The 25,612-nt window shown below is 44.6% G+C and overlaps 2 protein-coding genes across 2 annotated transcripts; both read right to left on the minus strand.

The window, feature by feature from the left end:
* Positions 1-220: 220 nt before the first annotated feature.
* Positions 221-20,357, minus strand: dnajc1 (DnaJ (Hsp40) homolog, subfamily C, member 1; the record flags this gene model as incomplete). Its single annotated transcript, XM_034113868.1, is given in 7 exon segments — positions 221-314; positions 432-523; positions 3,228-3,332; positions 3,334-3,394; positions 4,358-4,404; positions 18,712-18,813; positions 20,125-20,357. Coding segments are annotated over 7 exon segments (639 nt in total), but the record flags the coding sequence as incomplete, so codon positions are not given.
* A 762-nt stretch (positions 20,358-21,119) lies between these two features.
* Positions 21,120-22,331, minus strand: mplkip (M-phase specific PLK1 interacting protein). Its single transcript, XM_034113869.1, has 2 exons — positions 21,887-22,331; positions 21,120-21,609 (listed from the first exon to the last, which is right to left on the minus strand). The coding sequence occupies exons 1-2, from the start codon at positions 22,244-22,246 to the stop codon at positions 21,514-21,516; spliced, it is 456 nt and encodes a 151-aa protein (XP_033969760.1). The 5' UTR covers positions 22,247-22,331; the 3' UTR covers positions 21,120-21,513.
* Between the last annotated feature and the right edge of the window lie 3,281 nt (positions 22,332-25,612).

Below are 25,612 nucleotides of genomic sequence, written 5' to 3' on the forward strand. Positions count from 1 at the left end.
GGGGTTATTACACTGTAGCAGAGACAGACAGGGGTTATTACACTGTGACAGTGACAGACAGACAGGGGTTATTACACTGTAGCAGAGACACAGGGGTTATTACACTGTAGCAGAGACAGACAGACAGGGGTTATTACACTGTAGCAGAGACAGACAGACAGGGGTTATTACACTGTAGCAGAGACAGACAGACAGACAGACAGTCAGACAGACAGCTCACCTGGATGGTTTCTGGCAGGTGTTTGATTGACAGGTAGAGCCAGATGCTCAGCTTCAGAGGGAGGATGTCCTGCCAGTGCGGCCGCTCACTGACTCTGAAACAACAACAAACAAACAATAACAGAGCTTCACATGACCTCATGTGTGATGTCAGCATGGCACAGGAAGTCATGTGATGTGAGCATCAGACAGGAAGTGATGTCATGGCGTACCTGTCGCTACGGTCCGGGCCGATACACCTGGGCTCCTCGGCAGGTCTCAGCTTCTTCTTCTTCTCTTTCTTCTTCTTGCTTAGCAGCTCGTCCTGAAACATGGAGGACATCACATGACCACACCTGCTGTGATTGGCTGAAAGAGTGCCTGCTGTGCTCTGGTTGGCTGAAAGAGTGCCTGCTGTGCTCTGATTGGCTAAATGAGTGCCTGCCGTGCTCTGATTGGCTGAATGAGTGCCTCAGGGTTCATACACTTTTTCACCAATGATTTTCAATGACTTCTCCATGACCTTTACCTCATTTTCTATGACCTTTACCTAATTTTCCATGACCAAAACAAATGACTCTTTCTCAGCGGTACCACTGAAAATGGTTTATTTGAACATGGAACAGGAAAATAAGGCCTGCATATGAAACATGTTGTGCCTATCTAAAACAAATCAAATAGTAGGGTTACCAGCTTCTACACACTAAAGCAACTGTAATCAAGGATGCAAACTCATCAGGTATGAAAAAGGTGACAAGGATCCGAGCCCCCCGACCCCACGGGACTAACAGGATGTTAGCAGTCAGAACAACTAAAGCAGTTAATAATAACAGAAACGCCAAAGAGTCACATCTAATAGAAATATATAAAGCATTTATTTTAATTGTGTAGCAGTCAGTTTATAATGTTGGCAGCTCTGTTGAGCATTTTGAAGATGTCTCTGTGCAAGGCTTAGTCTTTCTGTCTTTATAGCCACTGGTGTAAAGTAACTACGTTCATAAACTCAACAAGTACTATACTTGGGTACAATTTTGAGATACTTGTACTTTATTTAAGTATTTCAATGTTTTGCTACTGTGTACTTCTACTCCTCTACAGTTCAGAGGTACATGGTGTACTTCTACTCCACTACAGTTCAGAGGTACATGGTGTACTTCTACTCCACTACAGTTCAGAGGTACATGGTGTACTTCTACTCCTCTACAGTTCAGAGGTACATGGTGTACTTCTACTCCTCTACAGTTCAGAGGTACATGGTGTACTTCTACTGCACTACAGTTCAGAGGTACATGGTGTACTTCTACTCCTCTACAGTTCAGAGGTACATGGTGTACTTCTACTCCTCTACAGTTCAGAGGTACATGGTGTACTTCTACTCCTCTACAGTTCAGAGGTACATGGTGTACTTCTACTCCACTACAGTTCAGAGGTACATGGTGTACTTCTACTCCTCTACAGTTCAGAGGTACATGGTGTACTTCTACTCCACTACAGTTCAGAGGTACATGGTGTACTTCTACTCCACTACAGTTCAGAGGTACATGGTGTACTTCTTCTCCTCTACAGTTCAGAGGTACATGGTGTACTTCTACTCCTCTACAGTTCAGAGGTACATGGTGTACTTCTACTCCTCTACAGTTCAGAGGTACATGGTGTACTTCTACTCCACTACAGTTCAGAGGTACATGGTGTACTTCTACTCCTCTACAGTTCAGAGGTACATGGTGTACTTTTACTCCACTACAGTTCAGAGGTACATGGTGTACTTCTACTCCACTACAGTTCAGAGGTACATGGTGTACTTCTACTGCACTACAGTTCAGAGGTACATGGTGTACTTCTACTCCTCTACAGTTCAGAGGTACATGGTGTACTTCTACTCCTCTACAGTTCAGAGGTACATGGTGTACTTCTACTCCTCTACAGTTCAGAGGTAACTGGTGTACTTCTACTCTACTACAGTTCAGAGGTACATGGTGTACTTCTACTCCTCTACAGTTCAGAGGTACATGGTGTACTTCTACTCCTCTACAGTTCAGAGGTACATGGTGTACTTCTACTCCTCTACAGTTCAGAGGTACATGGTGTACTTCTACTCCTCTACAGTTCAGAGGTACATGGTGTACTTCTACTCCACTACAGTTCAGAGGTACATGGTGTACTTCTACTCCACTACAGTTCAGAGGTACATGGTGTACTTCTACTGCACTACAGTTCAGAGGTACATGGTGTACTTCTACTCCTCTACAGTTCAGAGGTACATGGTGTACTTCTACTCCTCTACAGTTCAGAGGTACATGGTGTACTTCTACTCCTCTACAGTTCAGAGGTACATGGTGTACTTCTACTCCACTACAGTTCAGAGGTACATGGTGTACTTCTACTCCTCTACAGTTCAGAGGTACATGGTGTACTTCTACTCCACTACAGTTCAGAGGTACATGGTGTACTTCTACTCCTCTACAGTTCAGAGGTACATGGTGTACTTCTACTCCACTACAGTTCAGAGGTACATGGTGTACTTCTACTCCACTACAGTTTCAGAGGTACATGGAGTACTTCTACTTTACTCAAGTACAAGATCTGAGTACTTCTACTTTTACTCAAGTACAAGACCTGAGTACTTCTACTTTTACTCAAGTACAAAAAAGTATAAAAAAAATTAAACCTAAATGGCTCGTGAATTATACTTAAATTATAAGTTACATTTCAATGACTTTTCCAAAACTTTGGGAAACATATTGTTTTCCATAACTTTTCCAGGGCCTGGAATTTGCATTTTGAATTTCCATGACTTTTCCAGGTTTTTCATGACCGTACGAACCCTGGTGCCTGCTGTGATTGGCTGAAAGAGTGCCTGCTGTGGTCTGATTGGCTGAAAGAGTGCCTGCTGTGCTCTGATTGGCTGAATGAGTGCCTGCTGTGATTGGCTGAAAGAGTGCCTGCTGTGGTCTGATTGGCTGAAAGAGTGCCTGCTGTGCTCTGATTGGCTGAAAGAGTGCCTGCTGTGCTCTGATTGGCTGTCTCACCAGCTGTTTCTCCAGGTAGATGGACCAGATGACGGCGTAATGTCCCACGGTGAGGATGAGGAAGAGGAGGAAGCCCAGCTCAGCGTTGCTCATCTTCCTCACGCGGGCGGTAATAAAAGACCGGCTGGCGCCAGTCAGGGAGGCCGTTCAGCAGGATGTCGTCATAGCTGGTTATTAGACACGAACATCAGACAAACTAATATCATACCATACAATATGTTCAGCAGGATGTCGTCATAGCTGGTTATTAGACACGAACATCAGACAAACTAATACCATACAATATGTTCAGCAGGATGTCGTCATAGCTGGTTATTAGACACGAACATCAGACAAACTAATACCATACAATATGTTCAGCAGGATGTCGTCATAGCTGGTTATTAGACACGAACATCAGACAAACTAATATCATACCATACAATATGTTCAGCAGGATGTCGTCATAGCTGGTTATTAGACACGAACATCAGACAAACTAATACCATACAATATGTTCAGCAGGATGTCGTCATAGCTGGTTATTAGACACGAACATCATACAAACTAATATCATACCATATACTAGGGCTGGGCCATTATGGCAAAAATCATAATCACGATTATTTTGGTCAATAATTGATATCACGATTATGAAATACGATTATTCATTGACTTTGAAAACGTCCATTTATTGAACTTTAAAACAAATTAAAATAATAATTTGAACAGTATCTGTTTAACTGTTGATTACCCTGAATGTATAATTCAACTGAAAAACCAATAAATAAAATAAATTATACATTTACATAAATAATATCAAAATAATAAATACCAATAAAAAAGATCAACAAATATTTTGGAGCGCACTTCAACAAGCTACTGAACATATATAAATATGATAACTAAATTAGACTATAAAATAAATTAGATCAAATATGTTGCACAGTCACAACCTAGCAAAGCTAAATAATCGTTTTTTTCGATTATGTGGTTTTTGTAATTGTGGCAGGCCAAAATCGTAATTGCGATTAAAAAACGATTAATTGCACAGCCCTACAATATACCATAATATTAAACCATGTTATATAGCATAATTTAATATGATATTATATAGACAGGTATATCTGAGGTATCATAAGGTGACTCACCTGCGCCTCCTCTCCTCGTCCTTCAGGACTTCATAAATGGCCACCAGCTGAAACAAAGTGTATTGTGGGTATTATGTGCTGTCTCACCCATAGATATATATGAACACTAGATGGCTCAAGGGGGAGTCGCCATGGTGACTCTCTGTACCTGCAGGGGGGGACAGGTGGGTTAGAGCATAGATATATGAACACTAGATGGCTCAAGGGGGAGTCGTCATGGTGACTCTCTGTACCTGCAGGGGGGGACAGGTGGGTTAGAGCATAGATATATGAACACTAGATGGCTCAAGGGGGAGTCGCAAGCGTAGCTCACCGGCGGCCATCTTGCCACAGTCAACAACTACTGCTCCAGCTGCTGTAAGGCGAGTGATCTACACAGAGGTGATCTGCACAGAAGTGATCTGAACAGAAGTGATCTGAACAGAAGTGATCTGAACAGAAGTGATCTGAACAGAAGTGATCTGTACAGAAGTGATCTGTACAGAAGTGATCTGAACAGAAGTGATCTGTACAGAAGTGATCTGAACAGAAGTGATCTGTACAGAAGTGATCTGAACAGAAGTGATCTGTACAGAAGTGATCTGAACAGAAGTGATCTGAACAGAAGTGATCTGTACAGAAGTGATCTACACAGAAGTGATCTGTACAGAAGTGATCTACACAGAAGTGATCTGTACAGAAGTGATCTACACAGAAGTGATCTGTACAGAAAGTGATTCTGAACAGAAAGTGATCTGAACAGTAATGTGATCTTGTACCGAAGTGATCTGGAACAGAAAGTGGATCTGTACAGAAGGGGATTCTGAACAGAAGTGATCTGTACAGAAGTGATCTGACAGAAGTGATCTGCTGAAACAGAAGTGATCTAACAGAAGTGATCTGTACAGAAGTGATCTGTACGAAGTAGTGATCTGAACAGAAGTGATCGGGTACAGAAGTGATCTGTACAGAATTGATCTGAACAGAAGTGATCTGTACAGAAGTGATCTGAACAGAAGTGATCTGTACAGAAGTGATCTGAACAGAAGTGATCTGAACAGAAGTGATCTGTACAGAAGTGATCTACACAGAAGTGATCTGTACAGAAGTGATCTACACAGAAGTGATCTGTACAGAAGTGATCTACACAGAAGTGATCTGTACAGAAGTGATCTGAACAGAAGTGATCTGAACAGAAGTGATCTGTACAGAAGTGATCTGAACAGAAGTGATCTGTACAGAAGTGATCTGAACAGAAGTGATCTGTACAGAAGTGATCTGAACAGAAGTGATCTGAACAGAAGTGATCTGACAGAAGTGATCTACACCGAAGTGATCTGTACAGAAGTGATCCACACAGAAGTGATCTGTACAGAAGTGATCTACACAGAAAGTGATCTGTACAGAAGTGGATCTACACAGAAGTGATCTGTACAGAAGTGATCTGAACAGAAGTGATCTGTACAGAAGTGATCTGAACAGAAGTGATCTGAACAGAAGTGATCTGTACAGAAGTGATCTGTACAGAAGTGATCTGTACAGAAGTGATCTGAACAGAAGTGATCTGAACAGAAGTGATCTGTACAGAAGTGATCTACACAGAAGTGATCTGTACAGAAGTGATCTGTACAGAAGTGATCTGCACAGAAGTGATCTGAACAGAAGTGATCTGAACAGAAGTGATCTGAACAGAAGTGATCTGAACAGAAGTGATCTGTACAGAAGTGATCTGAACAGAAGTGATCTGAACAGAAGTGATCTGAACAGAAGTGATCTGTACAGAAGTGATCTGTACAGAAGTGATCTACACAGAAGTGATCTGTACAGAAGTGATCTGAACAGAAGTGATCTGCACAGAAGTGATCTGAACAGAAGTGATCTGTACAGAAGTGATCTGCACAGAAGTGATCTGTACAGAAGTGATCTACACAGAAGTGATCTGAACAGAAGTGATCTGAACAGAAGTGATCTGTACAGAAGTGATCTACACAGAAGTGATTGTACAGTAAGTTGATCTACACAGAAGTGATCTGCTACAGAAGTGATCTGCACAGAAAGTGATCTGAACAGAAGTGACTCTGAACAGAAGTGATCTGCACAGAAGTGATCTGAACAGAAGTGATCTACACAGAAGTGATCTACACAGAAGTGATCTGAACAGAAGTGATCTGTACAGAAGTGATCTGAACAGAAGTGATCTGAACAGAAGTGATCTGAACAGAAGTGATCTGAACAGACGTGATCTGAAACAGAAGTGATCTGACAAGAAGTGATCTACACAGAATGTGATCTGAACAGAAGTGATCTTACACAGACGTGATCTGTACAGAAGTGATCTACCAGAAGTGATATGTACAGCAAGTGATCTGTACAGAAGTGATCTACACAGAAGTGATCTGCACCAGAAGTGATTCTGACAGAAGTGATCTGTACAGAAGTGATCTACACAGAAGTGATCTGTACAGAAGTGATCTGTACAGAAGTGATCTGTACAGAAGTGATCTGTACAGAAGTGATCTACACAGAAGTGATCTGCACAGAAGTGATCTACACAGAAGTGATCTGAACAGAAGTGATCTGAACAGAAGTGATCTGAACAGAAGTGATCTGAACAGAAGTGATCTGCACAGAAGTGATCTGCACAGAAGTGATCTGAACTCGCTGAAATCTTGACTGATTTACAAACGGTTTGGTTTATTATAAACGTTATTAGCATGGCTATGATACAGGAGACAACAATACATGTTGAAAAAAACATATAATTATAAGTATGCAGTATCATAACTACATCTTTGATGTTTAAAAAAAACCAAACCGTTTGAAACTTGAGCAATCTACGGTTATTTCAATAGTGCACCATAGACATAATGTTATTTCAATAGTGCACCATAGACATAATGTTATTTCAATAGTGCACCATAGACATAATGTTATTTCAATAGTGCACCAAAGACATAATGTTATTTCAATAGTGCACCAAAGACATAATGTTATTTCAATAGTGCACCATAGACATGTTATTTCAATAGTGCACCATAGACATAATGTTATTTCAATAGTGCACCATAGACATGTTATTTCAATAGTGCACCATAGACATAATGTTATTTCAATAGTGCACCAAAGACATAATGTTATTTCAATAGTGCACCATAGACATAATGTTATTTCAATAGTGCACCATAGACATAATGTTATTTCAATAGTGCACCAAAGACATGTTATTTCAATAGTGCACCAAAGACATAATGTTATTTCAATAGTGCACCATAGACATGTTATTTCAATAGGGGTGCACTATTGACATAATGTTATTTCAATAGTGCACCATAGACATAATGTTATTTCAATAGTGCACCATAGACATAATGTTTATTTCAATAGTGCACCATAGACATAATGTTTTTCAATAGTGCACCATAGACATGTTATTTCAAATAGTGCACCAAAGACATAATGTTATTTCAATAGTGCACCATAGACATAATGTTATTTCAATAGTGCACCATAGACATGTTATTTCAATAGTGCACCATAGACATAATGTTATTTCAATAGTGCACCTAGCATAATGTTTTCAATAGACCATATATGTTATTTCAATAGTGCACCATAGACATAATGTTATTTCAATAGTGCACCATAGACATAATGTTATTTCAATAGTGCACCATAGACATAATGTTATTTCAATAGTGCACCATAGACATAATGTTATTTCAATAGTGCACCATAGACATAATGTTATTTCAATAGTGCACCAAAGACATAATGTTATTTCAATAGTGCACCAAAGACATAATGTTATTTCAATAGTGCACCATAGACATAATGTTATTTCAATAGTGCACCATAGACATAATGTTATTTCAATAGTGCACCATAGACATAATGTTATTTCAATAGTGCACCATAGACATGTTATGAATGAGCTGCCTGTGGCAAGATGGCCGCCATGTGGCATCGTCGGTCTCCATTGGCCAGCAGCGCGGGTCAGTCATCTAGTGTTTATATAGAGAGGCGAAGTCCCTCCCCTTCCGGGGGAGCTCAATGGGACCTTATTTCGGAAAAGTTATGTATTGAAGTCAATGGAGAGAGAAAGATTATCTTTGGATCCCGTTTGAATTGAGTCATGAATTACACATCTGATGTTTGTCAATTTAAAAGATCATTTTACAAGTAAAAAAAAAAAAAAATGTGTCGTAAAACTGTGAAGTAACACATTGTTTTGTGTGAAACCGCTCAATGAACTACATCTCCCGTCTCGCACCACACACCAAGACGGCCGTCACGTTGGAACATCTCACTTCTTTCTTTCAGAATGAGGTGGAAAGTATTAAAAGAGGTGAAAATCACTCCAAGTCTGGGCATGTTGAGAGCTGTACATACACACAAGAGGAGTTAGTCTGTTCCTAATGAGAGCTGTGCATACACACAAGAGGAGTTAGTCTGTTCCTAATGAGAGCTGTGCATACACACAAGAGGAGTTAGTCTGTTCCTAATGTATGAGCTGTGCATACACAACAAGAGGAGTTAGTCTGTTCCTAATGTTGAGAGCTGTACATACACACAAGAGGAGTTAGTCTGTTCCTAATGAGAGCTGTGCATACACACAAGAGGAGTTAGTCTGTTCCTAATGTTGAGAGCTGTACATACACACAAGAGGAGTTAGTCTGTTCCTAATGAGAGCTGTGCATACACACAAGAGGAGTTAGTCTGTTCCTAATGTTGAGAGCTGTGCATACACACAAGAGGAGTTAGTCTGTTCCTAATGTTGAGAGCTGTACATACACACAAGAGGAGTTAGTCTGTTCTCCTAATGAGAGCTGTACATACACACAAGAGGAGTTAGTCTGTTCCTAATGTTGAGAGCTGTGCATACACACAAGAGGGTTAGTCTGTTCCTAATGTTGAGAGCTGTACATACACACAAGAGGAGTTAGTCTGTTCCTAATGAGAGCTGTACATACACACAAGAGGAGTTAGTCTGTTCCTAATGTTGAGAGCTGTACATACACACAAGAGGAGTTAGTCTGTTCCTAATGAGAGCCTGTACATACACACAAGAGGAGTTAGTCTGTTCCTAATGTTGAGAGCTGTACATACACACAAGAGGAGTTAGTCTGTTCCTAATGAGAGCTGTACATACACACAAGAGGAGTTAGTCTGTTCCTAATGTTGAGAGCTGTGCATACACACAAGAGGAGTTAGTCTGTTCCTAATGTTGAGAGCTGTACATACACACAAGAGGACTTAGTCTGTTCCTAATGAGAGCTGTACATACACACAAGAGGAGTTAGTCTGTTCCTAATGAGAGCTGTACATACACACAAGAGGAGTTAGTCTGTTCCATAATGAGAGCTGTACATACACACAAGAGGAGTTAGTCTGTTCCTAATGAGAGCTGTGCATACACACAAGAGGAGTTAGTCTGTTCCTAATGAGAGCTGTGCATACACACAAGAGGAGTTAGTCTGTTCCTAATGTTGAGAGCTGTGCATACACACAAGAGGACTTAGTCTGTTCCTAATGAGAGCTGTACATACACACAAGAGGAGTTAGTCTGTTCCTAATGTTGAGAGCTGTGCATACACACAAGAGGAGTTAGTCTGTTCCTAATGAGAGCTGTACATACACACAAGAGGAGTTAGTCTGTTCCTAATGTTGAGAGCTGTACATACACACAAGAGGAGTTAGTCTGTTCCTAATGAGAGCTGTACATACACACAAGAGGAGGTTAGTCTGTTCCTAATGAGAGCTGTACATACACACAAGAGGAGTTAGTCTGTTCCTAATGAGAGCTGTACATACACACAAGAGGAGTTAGTCTGTTCCTAATGTTGAGAGCTGTACATACACACAAGAGGAGTTAGTCTGTTCCTAATGAGAGCTGTACATACACACAAGAGGAGTTAGTCTGTTCCTAATGAGAGCTGTACATACACACAAGAGGAGTTAGTCTGTTCCCTAATGTTGAGAGCTGTACATACACACAAGAGGAGTTAGTCTGTTCCTAATGAGAGCTGTACATACACACAAGAGGAGTTAGTCTGTTCCTAATGAGAGCTGTACATACACACAAGAGGAGTTAGTCTGTTTCCTAATGAGAGCTGTACATACACACAAGAGGAGTTAGTCTGTTCCTAATGAGAGCTGTACATACACACAAGAGGAGTTAGTCTGTTCCTAATGTTGAGAGCTGTACATACACACAAGGGGAGTTAGTCTGTTCCTAATGAGAGCTGTACATACACACAAGAGGAGTTAGTCTGTTCCTAATGAGAGCTGTGCATACACACAAGAGGAGTTAGTCTGTTCCTAATGAGAGCTGTGCATACACACAAGAGGAGTTAGTCTGTTCCTAATGAGAGCTGTACATACACACAAGAGGAGTTAGTCTGTTCCTAATGTTGAGAGCTGTACATACACACAAGGGGAGTTAGTCTGTTCCTAATGAGAGCTGTGCATACACACAAGAGGAGTTAGTCTGTTCCTAATGAGAGCTGTACATACACACAAGAGGAGTTAGTCTGTTCCTAATGAGAGCTGTGCATACACACAAGAGGAGTTAGTCTGTTCCTAATGAGAGCTGTACATACACACAAGAGGAGTTAGTCTGTTCCTAATGTTGAGAGCTGTACATACACACAAGAGGAGTTAGTCTGTTCCTAATGAGAGCTGTACATACACACAAGAGGAGTTAGTCTGTTCCTAATGTTGAGAGCTGTACATACACACAAGAGGAGTTAGTCTGTTCCTAATGAGAGCTGTACATACACACAAGAGGAGTTAGTCTGTTCCTAATGTTGAGAGCTGTGCATACACACAAGAGGAGTTAGTCTGTTCCTAATGTTGAGAGCTGTACATACACACAAGAGGAGTTAGTCTGTTCCTAATGAGAGCTGTACATACACACAAGGGGAGTTAGTCTGTTCCTAATGAGAGCTGTACATACACACAAGAGGAGTTAGTCTGTTCCTAATGAGAGCTGTACATACACACAAGAGGAGTTAGTCTGTTCCTAATGAGAGCTGTACATACACACAAGAGGAGTTAGTCTGTTCCTAATGAGAGCTGTACATACACACAAGAGGAGTTAGTCTGTTCCTAATGTTGAGAGCTGTACATACACACAAGAGGAGTTAGTCTGTTCCTAATGAGAGCTGTACATACACACAAGAGGAGTTAGTCTGTTCCTAATGTTGAGAGCTGTACATACACACAAGAGGAGTTAGTCTGTTCCTAATGAGAGCTGTACATACACACAAGAGGAGTTAGTCTGTTCCTAATGTTGAGAGCTGTGCATACACACAAGAGGAGTTAGTCTGTTCCTAATGTTGAGAGCTGTACATACACACAAGAGGACTTAGTCTGTTCCTAATGAGAGCTGTACATACACACAAGAGGAGTTAGTCTGTTCCTAATGAGAGCTGTACATACACACAAGAGGAGTTAGTCTGTTCCTAATGAGAGCTGTACATACACACAAGAGGAGTTAGTCTGTTCCTAATGAGAGCTGTGCATACACACAAGAGGAGTTAGTCTGTTCCTAATGAGAGCTGTGCATACACACAAGAGGAGTTAGTCTGTTCCTAATGTTGAGAGCTGTGCATACACACAAGAGGAGTTAGTCTGTTCCTAATGTTGAGAGCTGTGCATACACACAAGAGGAGTTAGTCTGTTCCTAATGTTGAGAGCTGTACATACACACAAGAGGAGTTAGTCTGTTCCTAATGAGAGCTGTACATACACACAAGAGGAGTTAGTCTGTTCCTAATGTTGAGAGCTGTACATACACACAAGAGGAGTTAGTCTGTTCCTAATGAGAGCTGTACATACACACAAGAGGAGTTAGTCTGTTCCTAATGTTGAGAGCTGTACATACACACAAGAGGAGTTAGTCTGTTCCTAATGAGAGCTGTACATACACACAAGAGGAGTTAGTCTGTTCCTAATGTTGAGAGCTGTACATACACACAAGAGGAGTTAGTCTGTTCCTAATGAGAGCTGTACATACACACAAGAGGAGTTAGTCTGTTCCTAATGTTGAGAGCTGTGCATACACACAAGAGGAGTTAGTCTGTTCCTAATGAGAGCTGTGCATACACACAAGAGGAGTTAGTCTGTTCCTAATGAGAGCTGTGCATACACACAAGAGGAGTTAGTCTGTTCCTAATGAGAGCTGTGCATACACACAAGAGGAGTTAGTCTGTTCCTAATGAGAGCTGTGCATACACACAAGAGGAGTTAGTCTGTTCCTAATGTTGAGAGCTGTACATACACACAAGAGGAGTTAGTCTGTTCCTAATGAGAGCTGTACATACACACAAGAGGAGTTAGTCTGTTCCTAATGTTGAGAGCTGTACATACACACAAGAGGAGTTAGTCTGTTCCTAATGAGAGCTGTACATACACACAAGAGGAGTTAGTCTGTTCCTAATGAGAGCTGTACATACACACAAGAGGAGTTAGTCTGTTCCTAATGAGAGCTGTACATACACACAAGAGGAGTTAGTCTGTTCCTAATGTTGAGAGCTGTACATACACACAAGAGGAGTTAGTCTGTTCCTAATGAGAGCTGTGCATACACACAAGAGGAGTTAGTCTGTTCCTAATGTTGAGAGCTGTACATACACACAAGAGGAGTTAGTCTGTTCCTAATGAGAGCTGTACATACACACAAGAGGAGTTAGTCTGTTCCTAATGAGAGCTGTGCATACACACAAGAGGAGTTAGTCTGTTCCTAATGAGAGCTGTACATACACACAAGAGGAGTTAGTCTGTTCCTAATGAGAGCTGTACATACACACAAGAGGAGTTAGTCTGTTCCTAATGAGAGCTGTGCATACACACAAGAGGAGTTAGTCTGTTCCTAATGTTGAGAGCTGTACATACACACAAGAGGAGTTAGTCTGTTCCTAATGTTGAGAGCTGTACATACACACAAGAGGAGTTAGTCTGTTCCTAATGAGAGCTGTACATACACACAAGAGGAGTTAGTCTGTTCCTAATGAGAGCTGTGCATACACACAAGGGGAGTTAGTCTGTTCCTAATGAGAGCTGTACATACACACAAGAGGAGTTAGTCTGTTCCTAATGTTGAGAGCTGTGCATACACACAAGAGGAGTTAGTCTGTTCCTAATGAGAGCTGTGCATACACACAAGAGGAGTTAGTCTGTTCCTAATGTTGAGAGCTGTGCATACACACAAGAGGAGTTAGTCTGTTCCTAATGAGAGCTGCACATACACACAAGAGGAGTTAGTCTGTTCCTAATGAGAGCTGTACATACACACAAGAGGAGTTAGTCTGTTCCTAATGTTGAGAGCTGTGCATACACACAAGAGGAGTTAGTCTGTTCCTAATGAGAGCTGTACATACACACAAGAGGAGTTAGTCTGTTCCTAATGTTGAGAGCTGTACATACACACAAGAGGAGTTAGTCTGTTCCTAATGAGAGCTGCACATACACACAAGAGGAGTTAGTCTGTTCCTAATGAGAGCTGTACATACACACAAGAGGAGTTAGTCTGTTCCTAATGTTGAGAGCTGTGCATACACACAAGAGGAGTTAGTCTGTTCCTAATGAGAGCTGTGCATACACACAAGAGGACTTAGTCTGTTCCTAATGAGAGCTGTACATACACACAAGAGGAGTTAGTCTGTTCCTAATGTTGAGAGCTGTGCATACACACAAGAGGAGTTAGTCTGTTCCTAATGAGAGCTGTGCATACACACAAGAGGAGTTAGTCTGTTCCTAATGAGAGCTGTACATACACACAAGAGGAGTTAGTCTGTTCCTAATGAGAGCTGTACATACACACAAGAGGAGTTAGTCTGTTCCTAATGAGAGCTGTACATACACACAAGAGGAGTTAGTCTGTTCCTAATGAGAGCTGTACATACACACAAGAGGAGTTAGTCTGTTCCTAATGAGAGCTGTGCATACACACAAGAGGACTTAGTCTGTTCCTAATGAGAGCTGTACATACACACAAGAGGAGTTAGTCTGTTCCTAATGAGAGCTGTACATACACACAAGAGGAGTTAGTCTGTTCCTAATGAGAGCTGTGCATACACACAAGGGGAGTTAGTCTGTTCCTAATGTTGAGAGCTGTACATACACACAAGAGGAGTTAGTCTGTTCCTAATGAGAGCTGTGCATACACACAAGAGGAGTTAGTCTGTTCCTAATGTTGAGAGCTGTGCATACACACAAGAGGAGTTAGTCTGTTCCTAATGAGAGCTGTACATACACACAAGAGGAGTTAGTCTGTTCCTAATGTTGAGAGCTGTACATACACACAAGAGGAGTTAGTCTGTTCCTAATGTTGAGAGCTGTACATACACACAAGAGGAGTTAGTCTGTTCCTAAGAGCCAGCATGCGGGACCGGGACTCTGGGATTTGTAGTCTTTCTAGTTGCGTATTTTTCATAGTCTTATATTTCAACAGTTTTACGACAAACTGACTTTTTTGACATGGAAATTATTTGTTAAGATTGACAAACATCATATGTGTAATTCGTGGCACAATTCAAACGGGATCTTAAGATAATCTTTCTCTCCCCATTGACTTCAATACAAACTTTTTCCGAAATAAGGTCCCATGAGTCCCACCGGAAGGGAGACTTCGCCTCTCTATATATCTATGGTCTCAGCTGTCTCAACCAAGCCCCCAGGAAGTGCGCCGGACTCTGAGGAAAATATTCGTTGTGGCCAAACGGCAGTACTACACTTCCGTTACGTTGCTGTGCCCGGAAACACTTTTTCCCATTGACTTACATTGGGAAAGAGTGGTCTGTAAATCGTTGGATATTTTTTTTTAAACTAAATAAACTACCCAGCAGTGGCGAGCCGTCAGGGCCCTCTAGGCCCTCTGTGAGGGCCTAAGATATTCTAAAAAATAATATTTAAAAACATTTAAAAAATATATATTTTTTAAATATATATTTTTCTTATATTTTTCATTAGTTTTACCGAAAAAAAACTTGATTTAATTGTATTTAAAATAACATTTCCAAAGAAATAAATCCTTCGAATCTGCCTGTTCAGTCTCTGTTTGAATGTGAAGGGTTACATGAAAGAAGCTCGTCTGGCCCTCTCTGCGATTCACAGAGGGTTGCTATAGTAACTGAACGAGAGAGTAATGTCAAATGACAGTACAATTGACCAATCATATCTTCCCTCTAAATGGGTGGGTTTTATTATCGCGGACTTTATGACAAGTTCCACCCGCTGTGAAACTTTTCTTGTTTCCATAGCAACAACAACTTCCTGTCAACAGCGTGAACTCGCCTTCAAAATAAAAGCATGCCAAATTACACTTAAGACATACAACTGCAACGAAAGTAACAAACACAATGCAATATCATTTTCAATGTCAAAGAACACAAATTGGGTTCCCAGGTGTTGTTTTGTGTGGTAGAGGGTCGCTGTCATTGATGCGTTTTGCACCCTGGGCCGGTTTTGATATTCCGCTGAAGTATACGCTGTGACGTAATAACTCTTTTTTTTTCTTTTTTTCGAGGGAAGGGGTGGGGGTCAGAGGGCCTAGGTATAAAGCTCACGGCTCGCCACTGCTACCCAGTATGAACGTTTGTATAGCCCTTATTAAAAACATTCAGTCCTCAAGTTGTAAAATGTGCTAATAACGTTGTTCTGTGAGTTATTTCCCTCTGCATTATGAACGCGCATCCAACCCACGGGACCGCGCCGCCCGGCACGTTCATGTTACGTGTTCAGCACTACATGCGTTTATCTTTACCCATGGATGCACAATAAGAACGGACCCGCCTTACTGCCAGCCCACGGAGCTGTAATAATGGATATATTGCACATGTTTGCTGTAATTCATCATTTGTAAAATATTATACTACATGGGCTGTATGATTAAATCTTGTATTAAATAAAGTTAAAGGGCCCATGTCATGCTTTTCCGGTTATTACCCATCCCGGTGTGCAGAGTCAAAACCCTCAGAGTACACCCTGTAGCGAGTAAAACTCTAACACAGAAAATACCTCCCCAAAACGCCTCGTTGGAGATACGTCACTGCCCATTTGAGTCTTCCATTTAGTTCCGGGTACGGCATGATGTCATGCCGTACCCGGAACGAAATGGACCAATCCCGAAGAGCTATGGCCACACCCAGCGGCGCTGGCCGCACCCTCTGCCAGCCTAACATTTACTGTTGGAAGCTCTGGTTCAGTTCACAATCGATCCAGTCATGCCACTGCCAAGGACCTGTTTCCTGAAATGTGAGGAGAAATCTGAGCTGTTTGTCCTACCGACGGAAGAACCACGACGAAGTCAGTGGTTGACATTTATTTTTAACACTGTTCCTTCAGAGGTTCGAAGAACGTTACTGTGTGCGCGGCATTTCACAGACGAAAGCTTCCAAAACATTGCCCAGTTTGAGGCCGGATATGCACAGCATTTGAAACTGAAGGACGATGCTATTCCTAGTTTGATTGGACCGTTTGGAGCAGGGGAAGATTCGGGTACACAACCTGTAAGTTTGCATTGTTATTTGTGTATTTATCAAACAAGGTATCTACCACGACTGTTTAAATGTGTAAATGTGTGTCGGACTGCTAGCGTTTCCATATATCAACTCTAATATCAGCAGATGGCCTTACATGTATCTCATAGCAGGAGAATGTCTGCATTCACACACAAAATACTCAGACAGTATACTCCGGGTGATTTGCCGTACGGTCAGTACATTACAGTTGGCTTTCCTCCGAGCTACGCTGATAGCATGTATAGCTAACGAGGCTAGCGGAAAACATTGTATTCATGCCAGTTACAATGAATGACCGAACGTAGCAGACTACCCGTATAAGATTGCAATTATAAACACGTTATTGCTAGCCTAATATGAACCACTAGCTTTTGTTCATAGTAGTTTTATTACACTACATTATAGTTGCCGTTCCTCCGAGCTAACGTTCATATCGTGTTAGCTACCAAGGTAAACAACAAAGCTAGGTTAGCATATTAGCTGGCAAGCTTACTGTGTTGATTAGATAGATGGATTAGATAGATCCACACTCCTACCACAACTACTACTAACGAATCTAAAACAACTAAGTTTCTCTAATATTTTGTGATTTGCATTTGATTTCGTCCAGCCAGATCCTGGCGGACAATACATGACGGGACTACCACACTGATGCCTCGTCCTAAAAAGCCCCGGCTGCGATAGGCAAGATGCCGACAACGGGGAGTAATGGATGATATACCATGTATATATTTATGTTCATTTTGTACATTTCTAAAAATAAAGTTTGATGGAAATACTTAGTAGGCCTATCCTTTCTTCCCTGAATGATTTGCTCCTATAACATATCATTCATATATAGCAAACCATGATTTGATTTCTCATCAAACAGTAGTAGTTTATTACAGGTAACAATAACTTACTCTTCTATAACAACAGTTGTAGGTACAGTTCGGTTAGTTAGCGTATAAAATATACGGCTGTACCGTAAGCACTGTTAGACATGGGCGGAGCGTCTCTGGTGGTTGACTAATCAGAACAGAGTGGCCAAGCTGACCAATCGGAGCACACTAGGCTCACAGGGAGGGGGGGGCAAGAGCTCCAACGAGTCGTTTAGTGGAGAGAGTGAATACTGCTGAATACACATGCTTGACAGAGATGCTGTATGAGAAACCAATGTGAGTTTGGAAAATGAAATGATCAAATAAAGTCAACATAGTCTTTACTGAGCTGTGTGGGGTTTGTTCAACTTTTAAAAGATGTTTGAATGGTGATATACACAGTGATAGATGTTAAGGACTAACGTTTATAATAAATACATTTGTATTGATTTGAAGATCTTTTCATACAATCATACGTATTGGGATCATTTGTATTAATGTGGACCGGAGGGAGAGGGTGATGAGCATAAGTTTCACTTTCCTTTTTTATTTCAATTCCAACTTTGGTCATGAAGAATATGTTTCTCTGTTGTCCCCGTTCATAAAGCATAACAGCATCAGAGCACGGTGCAGAGTCTCTAGATGAGTTTACAGTAGTCCCTCGTTCTTATTAAACATCCATGTTGTAGTCCGCTGTATAGAAAACTGTAGTTTCCATAGTTTCCCCACAGCAGCAGGCGCACATTCATGACGTCCGCTGGCGCATCATAAACACGTCGGATAGTGGAAGTGCAGTCGATTCTCTAAAGTACCGCAGTCTCTTCTCCTAAGTCCTTTTGAATTCTCCTATCCACTATCCCTTAACCCCGTGACCTTTCACTCAGAGGTCAAGGGATGGACGATAGGGATAGAACTTAGGAGCTGATTTTTGGACTATTCGACCGCAACCATGGTCTCAACATGGTGAAGTGTATTGTGGGTATTTTGTGCTCACCTGTCTGAACTGAGTCTCAGCGTTCTCATCTTTGTTCTTGTCAGGGTGCAGAATCAGAGACAGCCGGCGGTATGCCTTCTTTATCTCCACTGGAGACGCATCCTGAGAGACAGGTGAGACACACAGGTAGAGACAGGTGAGACACACAGGTAGAGACAGGTGAGACACACAGGTAGAGACAGGTGAGACACACAGGTAGAGACAGGTGAGACACACAGGTAGAGACAGGTGAGACACACAGGTGTGACACACAGGTAGAGACAGGTGAGACACACAGGTAGAGACAGGTAGACACACAGATAGAGACACACAGGTAGAGACACACAGGTGAGACACACAGGTAGAGACACACAGGTGAGACACACAGGTGAGACACACAGTTAGAGACAGGTGAGACACACAGGTAGAGACAGGTGAGACACACAGGTGAGACACACAGGTAGAGACACACAGGTGAGACACACAGGTAGAGACACACAGGTGAGACACACAGTTGAGACACACAGTTGAGACACACAGTTAGAGACAGGTGAGACACACAGGTAGAGACAGGTGAGACACACAGTTAGAGACACACAGGTAGAGACACACAGGTGAGACACACAGTTAGAGACAGGTGAGACACACAGGTGAGACACACAGGTAGAGACACACAGGTGAGACACACAGGTAGAGACACACAGGTGAGACACACAGGTGAGACACACAGTTAGAGACAGGTGAGACACACAGGTAGAGACAGGTGAGACACACAGTTAGAGACACACAGGTAGAGACACACAGGTGAGACACACAGTTAGAGACAGGTGAGACACACAGGTAGAGACAGCTGAGACAGCTGAGACACACAGTTGGAGACGGGTAGAGACAGGTGAGACACACAGGTAGAGACAGGTGAGACACACAGTTGGAGACAGGTGAGACACACAGGTAGAGACAGGTGAGACACACAGGTAGAGACAGGTGAGACACACAGTTAGAGACAGGTGAGACACACAGGTAGAGACAGGTGAGACACACAGTTGGAGACGGGTAGAGACAGGTGAGACACACAGTTGGAGACAGGTGAGACACACAGTTGGAGACAGGTGAGACACACAGGTAGAGACAGGTGAGACACACAGGTAGAGACAGGTGAGACACACAGGTAGAGACAGGTGAGACACACAGTTAGAGACAGGTGAGACACACAGGTAGAGACAGACAGGTGAGATAATATATAACATAGTAATAAGAGTTAGCTGTTAGTTTAGATAAAATGATAATAAAGAGTTAGCTGTATGTAAGAGTAACCCTGCTTCGGTTAGCTGCTAACTAGCTTAGCCCCTGTATGTGTGCGTGGCACTCAGCTGTTAGCACTAGCTGCTAGCTGCGGTCACCATGGATACAGTTAGCATTAGCATTAGCTCAGACCTGCTCCACGGACAGGAAAGTGTAGAAGTTGATCTGGATCTCCTCCACCAGGTCCAGCAGCTCCAGGTCCGGGTCCCAGGCGGACAGAGGGGGGGCCGAGGAGAGGAGCAGGAGGACCAGGAGCAGGGGGACCGTCATCTCTACCGACACATCACCGACACACACTGCCGTAACACGGGGAAGACATCCGGGGCACGGACACACATCATCGACACACACTGCCGTAACATCCGGGGCACGGACACACACTGCCGTAACACGAAGAGCACATCCGGGGCACGGAGCTTTCACAATAAGAGCTTTCAGACAGAAATGAAGAGATGAAGAAAGAACTACAGACGCAATATAATCATCGCTGCTGCCCCCACCCCAAAACACTGACCAAAGCCCCCCCCCACCCCAAAACACTGACCAGAGCCCCTCCCCCACCCCAAAACACTGACCAAAGCCCCCCCCCACCCCAAAACACTGACCAAAGCCCCCCCCCCCACCCCAAAACACTGACCAGAGCCCCTCCCCCACCCCAAAACACTGACCAAAGCCCCCCCCACCCCAAAACACTGACCAAAGCCCCCCCCACCCCAAAACACTGACCAAAGCCCCCCCCCACCCCAAAACACTGACCAAAACTCAGACTGGCTTTTAATGTGTGAATAATGTTGTTGTTTTGTTTTAATATTTTAATCCAACTTGTTACATGTTACTGATGTCCTCTCCATGTGGCACACAAAGCACGTCCCCACTTGTTACTGATGTCCTCTCCATGTGGCACACAAAGCACGTCCCCACTTGTTACTGATGTCCTCTCCATGTGGCACACAAAGCACGTCCCAACTTGTTACTGATGTCCTCTCCATGTGGCACACAAAGCACGTCCCCACTTGTTACATGTTATTGACGTCCTCTTGAATACCACTGCAGTGTGTCTTTGAGCTCCTGAATTATGACATCTCCTGTTAATATGATTGTGAATCTTCTTTGAATCATGCGAGGCCTTTCAGGATATTAACCACTAAAGGAAACGTGGTGCAAACTTTATTGACAGTTTTTAATCTACATCATGAAAATAACATCTTTCATACATAAAATCACAGTCCTCTGATAACCAACAAACAATAACACTGATGACATCACACTGATGACATCATAACACTGATGATGTCATCACACTGATGATGTCATCACACTGACGACATCATTAAACCCTGATGACACTGTTAGAGGGGATTCACAGCAGGGGTTAAAGTGTGAGCGTTGCTATGGAAACACGTCATCAAACATCACCAGCTGACCAGCGCTTCCTGTTTCTTTCAAAATAAAACCCCAGATATCGCTGTTTAAAAACTTTAAGGAAACAGTGGTTGTCTGTTGTTGTTTATGTTGTTGCTGTCAGTTGTTGTTTGTCTGTAGTTTCCTGTCTGTGAGCAGAGTGGCCCAGGGGTCCTGCAGCATGGAGGGGCTGAAGTACCTCTCCACTGAGTCTCCCTGAAAACACACACAACAGCAGGAGTTATTAGGAGGACACACACACACACACACACACACACACACCACACACACACACACACACACACACACACACACACACACACACACACACACACACACACACACACACACACACACACACACACACACACACACACACACACACACACACACACACACACACACACACACACACACACACACACTTACACACACACACACACACACACACACACACACACACACACACACACACACACACACACACACCTACCTGGTGGTTTTGAGCGGGACTGAAGCCCTGAGGCCGCCGGAACCCGCCTCCTCTGCTCCGGGACCCGAACCCCCGGTAAGACCCCGGAGAGTCTCTGTTTCCCCGGTAAGACCCCGGAGAGTCTCTGTTTCCCCGGTAAGACCCCGGAGAGTCTCTGTTTCCCCGGTAAGACCCCGGAGAGTCTCTGTTTCCCCGGTAAGACCCCGGAGAGTCAGTGTATCCCGGAGAAAAGGGGGAGTATTGCGGGCGGGGAGGTGCTCCGTACGGGGCTCCGCTCCAGCTGGAGGCCGGGGAGGGGAAGCATGCAGCCGGCCGCGGGGCTCCGGGGCTCGGCGGAGGTCTGTCCGGTGCTCGGTTCATGACAACAGACGGTGAGGCTCGGAAGGATCACCACACACTGTGAGGAACCGGAAAACACGGGGTTGTTTCCGGTAATGCAGCCTGCAGCGCCGCCAAACGACCAGGAGCTTAAAAACCTGAGAGCGGAACACACCGTGAGAGGATAGGGAACCAGATAAACCACCAGATAAACAACCAGATAAACAGATAAACAACCAGATAAACACATGACGTGATGGAGCAGTGTGTGTGTGTGTGCCGGTGTGTCGGTGTGAGTGATGTGATGGAGCAGTGTGTGTGTGCGTGATGTGATTGAGAAGTGTGTGTGTGTTTGTGCGTGATGTGATTGAGAAGTGTGTGTGTGTGTGTGTGTGTGTGTGTGTGTGTGTGCGTGATGTGATTGAGAAGTGTGTGTGTGTGTGTGTTTGTGCGTGATGTGATTGAGAAGTGTGTGTGTGTGTGTGTGTGTGTGTGTGTTTCCGCTGCCTCGGGTGAATGACCTTTGTGTGTGTTCCCTCTGGTTATCAGTGGCGCTGATGTGTGTGTGTGACCTGCAGTAAACTCTCTGTCAGGTGAACACTGACACTTTGCAGAGGACTACGTCACATGATCATTATACATGATGTATGAAGTATAATGTATAATAATAATAATAATAATGGGTTTCATTTATAACACACTTCATATCTGAGTTCAGATCCCGAAGTGCTGCAAGCAGTGAGGAACAATATAAAACAGTACAACCCGGTAGAATGAATAAAAAGCAGTAAAAACAAACAATACAAAATAAATAAAAGGGTAGTAATAAATAAAATAAAAGGTCTAGGAAAAGGCTCTATTGAACAAATGGGTACGCTTCCACGGTCTGTGGTGCTCTCATGTGGTCGGGGAGAGCCTTCCAGGTCTGTGGTGCTCTCATATGGTCGGACAGAGCCTTCCAGGTCTGTAGTGCTCTCATGTGGTCGGGGAGAGCCTTCCACGGTCTGTGGTGCTCTCATGTGGTCGGGGAGAGCCTTCCAGGTCTGTGGTGCTCTCATGTGGTCGGGGAGAGCCTTCCACGGTCTGTGGTGCTCTCATGTGCTCGGGGAGAGCCTTCCAGGTCTGTGGTGCTCTCATGTGGTCGGGGAGAGCCTTCCACGGTCTGTGGTGCTCTCATGTGGTCGGGGAGAGCCTTCCAGGTCTGTGGTGCTCTCATGTGGTCGGGGAGAGCCTTCCACGGTCTGTGGTGCTCTCATGTGATCGGGGAGAGCCTTCCAGGTCTGTGGTGCTCTCATGTGGTCGGGGAGAGCCTTCCAGGTCTGTGGTGCTCTCATGTGGTCGGGGAGAGCCTTCCACGGTCTGTGGTGCTCTCATGTGGTCGGGGAGAGCCTTCCAGGTCTGTGGTGCTCTCATGTGGTCGGGGAGAGCCTTCCAGGTCTGTGGTGCTCTCATGTGGTCGGGGAGAGCCTTCCAGGTCTGTGGTGCTCTCATGTGGTCGGAGAGAGCCTTCCACGGTCTGTGGTGCTCTCATGTGGTTGGGGAGAGCCTTCCAGGTCTGTGGTGCTCTCATGTGGTCGGGGAGAGCCTTCCACGGTCTGTGGTGCTCTCATGTGGTCGGGGAGAGCCTTCCAGGTCTGTGGTGCTCTCATGTGGTCGGGGAGAGCCTTCCACGGTCTGTGGTGCTCTCATGTGGTCGGGGAGAGCCTTCCACGGTCTGTGGTGCTCTCATGTGGTCGGGGAGAGCCTTCCACGGTCTGTGGTGCTCTCATGTGGTCGGGGAGAGCCTTCCACGGTCTGTGGTGCTCTCATGTGGTCGGGGAGAGCCTTCCAGGTCTGTGGTGCTCTCATGTGGTCGGGGAGAGCCTTCCAGGTCTGTGGTGCTCTCATGTGGTCGGGGAGAGCCTTCCACGGTCTGTGGTGCTCTCATGTGGTCGGGGAGAGCCTTCCAGGTCTGTGGTGCTCTCATGTGGTCGGGGAGAGCCTTCCAGGTCTGTGGTGCTCTCATGTGGTCGGGGAGAGCCTTCCAGGTCTGTGGTGCTCTCATGTGGTCGGGGAGAGCCTTCCAGGTCTGTGGTGCTCTCATGTGGTCGGGGAGAGCCTTCCAGGTCTGTGGTGCTCTCATGTGGTCGGGGAGAGCCTTCCAGGTCTGTGGTGCTCTCATGTGGTCGGGGAGAGCCTTCCACTTGGAGCTGTTGAGTTTCAGGAAGTTTTGCTTCATCCACGCCTGATCTCCTCCAGGCAGGCAGTGAGTGTGGGTGAAGGCAGGGCTGCAGAGGAGGTGGAGGCAGGGCTGCAGAGGAGGTGGAGGCAGGGCTGCAGAGGAGGTGGAGGCAGGGCTGCAGAGGAGGTGAAGGCAGGGCTGCAGAGGAGGTGAAGGCAGGGCTGCAGAGGAGGTGAAGGCAGGGCTGCAGAGGAGGGTGGAGGCAGGGCTGCAGAGGAGGTGGAGGCAGGGCTGCAGAGGAGGTGGAGGCAGGGCTGCAGAGGAGGTGGAGGCAGGGCTGCAGAGGAGGTGGAGGCAGGGCTGCAGAGGAGGTGGAGGCAGGGCTGCAGAGGAGGTGGAGGCAGGGCTGCAGAGGAGGTGGAGGCAGGGCTGCAGAGGAGGTGAAGGCAGGGCTGCAGAGGAGGTGGAGGCAGGGCTGCAGAGGAGGTGGAGGCAGGGCTGCAGAGGAGGTGGGGTTGATCCTGAGGTACAGTTGGGTGTCATCAGCGTAACAGTGGAATGATACTCCATGTCGGCTGATGATAGAGCCAAGGGGGATGTAGAGTGTAAAGAGGGTGGGGCCGAGAACTGATCCTTGAGGGACACCACAGGTGACATCATGGGTACCCGACTCTGCCTCACCCAAGGAGACGTAATGATCATGTGATGTACAGAGGGCTACGTCACATGTCTTCAAAGCTCCCACTCTCAGCACTGAGGTGTGTTCAGGGACACAACGACATGCTGACTGCAGCGGGGATTGAACCGGGACTCCCCTGATCCGGAGCTCATCCCACTATTCCACTGAGCCACAGCAGACGCACATTAATGACATCATCAACACGTCCACTAGTCCTTAACCCCATGACGTTTCTCACAGCGGTCATGTCACACTCCCCCTCAGTCTGTAGTCACACTCCGTCTGTAGTAACACTCCCCCTCCGTCTGTAGTCACACTCCGTCTGTAGTCACACTCCCCCTCCGTCTGTAGTCACACTCCGTCTGTAGTCACACTCCCCCTCTGTCTGTAGTCACACTCCGTCAGTAGTCACACTCCCCTCCGTCTGTAGTCACACACAGTCTGTAGTCACACTCCCCCTCCGTCTGTAGTCACACTCCTGTAGTCACACTCCGTCTGTAGTCACACTCCGTCAGTAGTCACACTCCGTCTGTAGGTGCCATAATGCTACTTAGCCCAAGTTCATTAT

Source organism: Trematomus bernacchii, unplaced genomic scaffold (genome assembly GCF_902827165.1).
Source record: "Trematomus bernacchii unplaced genomic scaffold, fTreBer1.1, whole genome shotgun sequence".
Classification (NCBI taxonomy): Eukaryota; Metazoa; Chordata; class Actinopteri; order Perciformes; family Nototheniidae; genus Trematomus; species Trematomus bernacchii.

What these genes read in the sequence shown, in the direction of transcription:
- mplkip (XM_034113869.1), bottom strand. Translation starts at nt 22,246, where the DNA reads ATGAACCGAGCACCGGACAGACCTCCGCCGAGCCCCGGAGCCCCGCGG. An exon ending in GTCCCGCTCAAAACCACCAG is followed by an intron (nt 21,610 to 21,886) that starts GTAGGTGTGTGT and finishes GTGTGTTTTCAG; the next exon opens with GGAGACTCAGTGGAGAGGTA.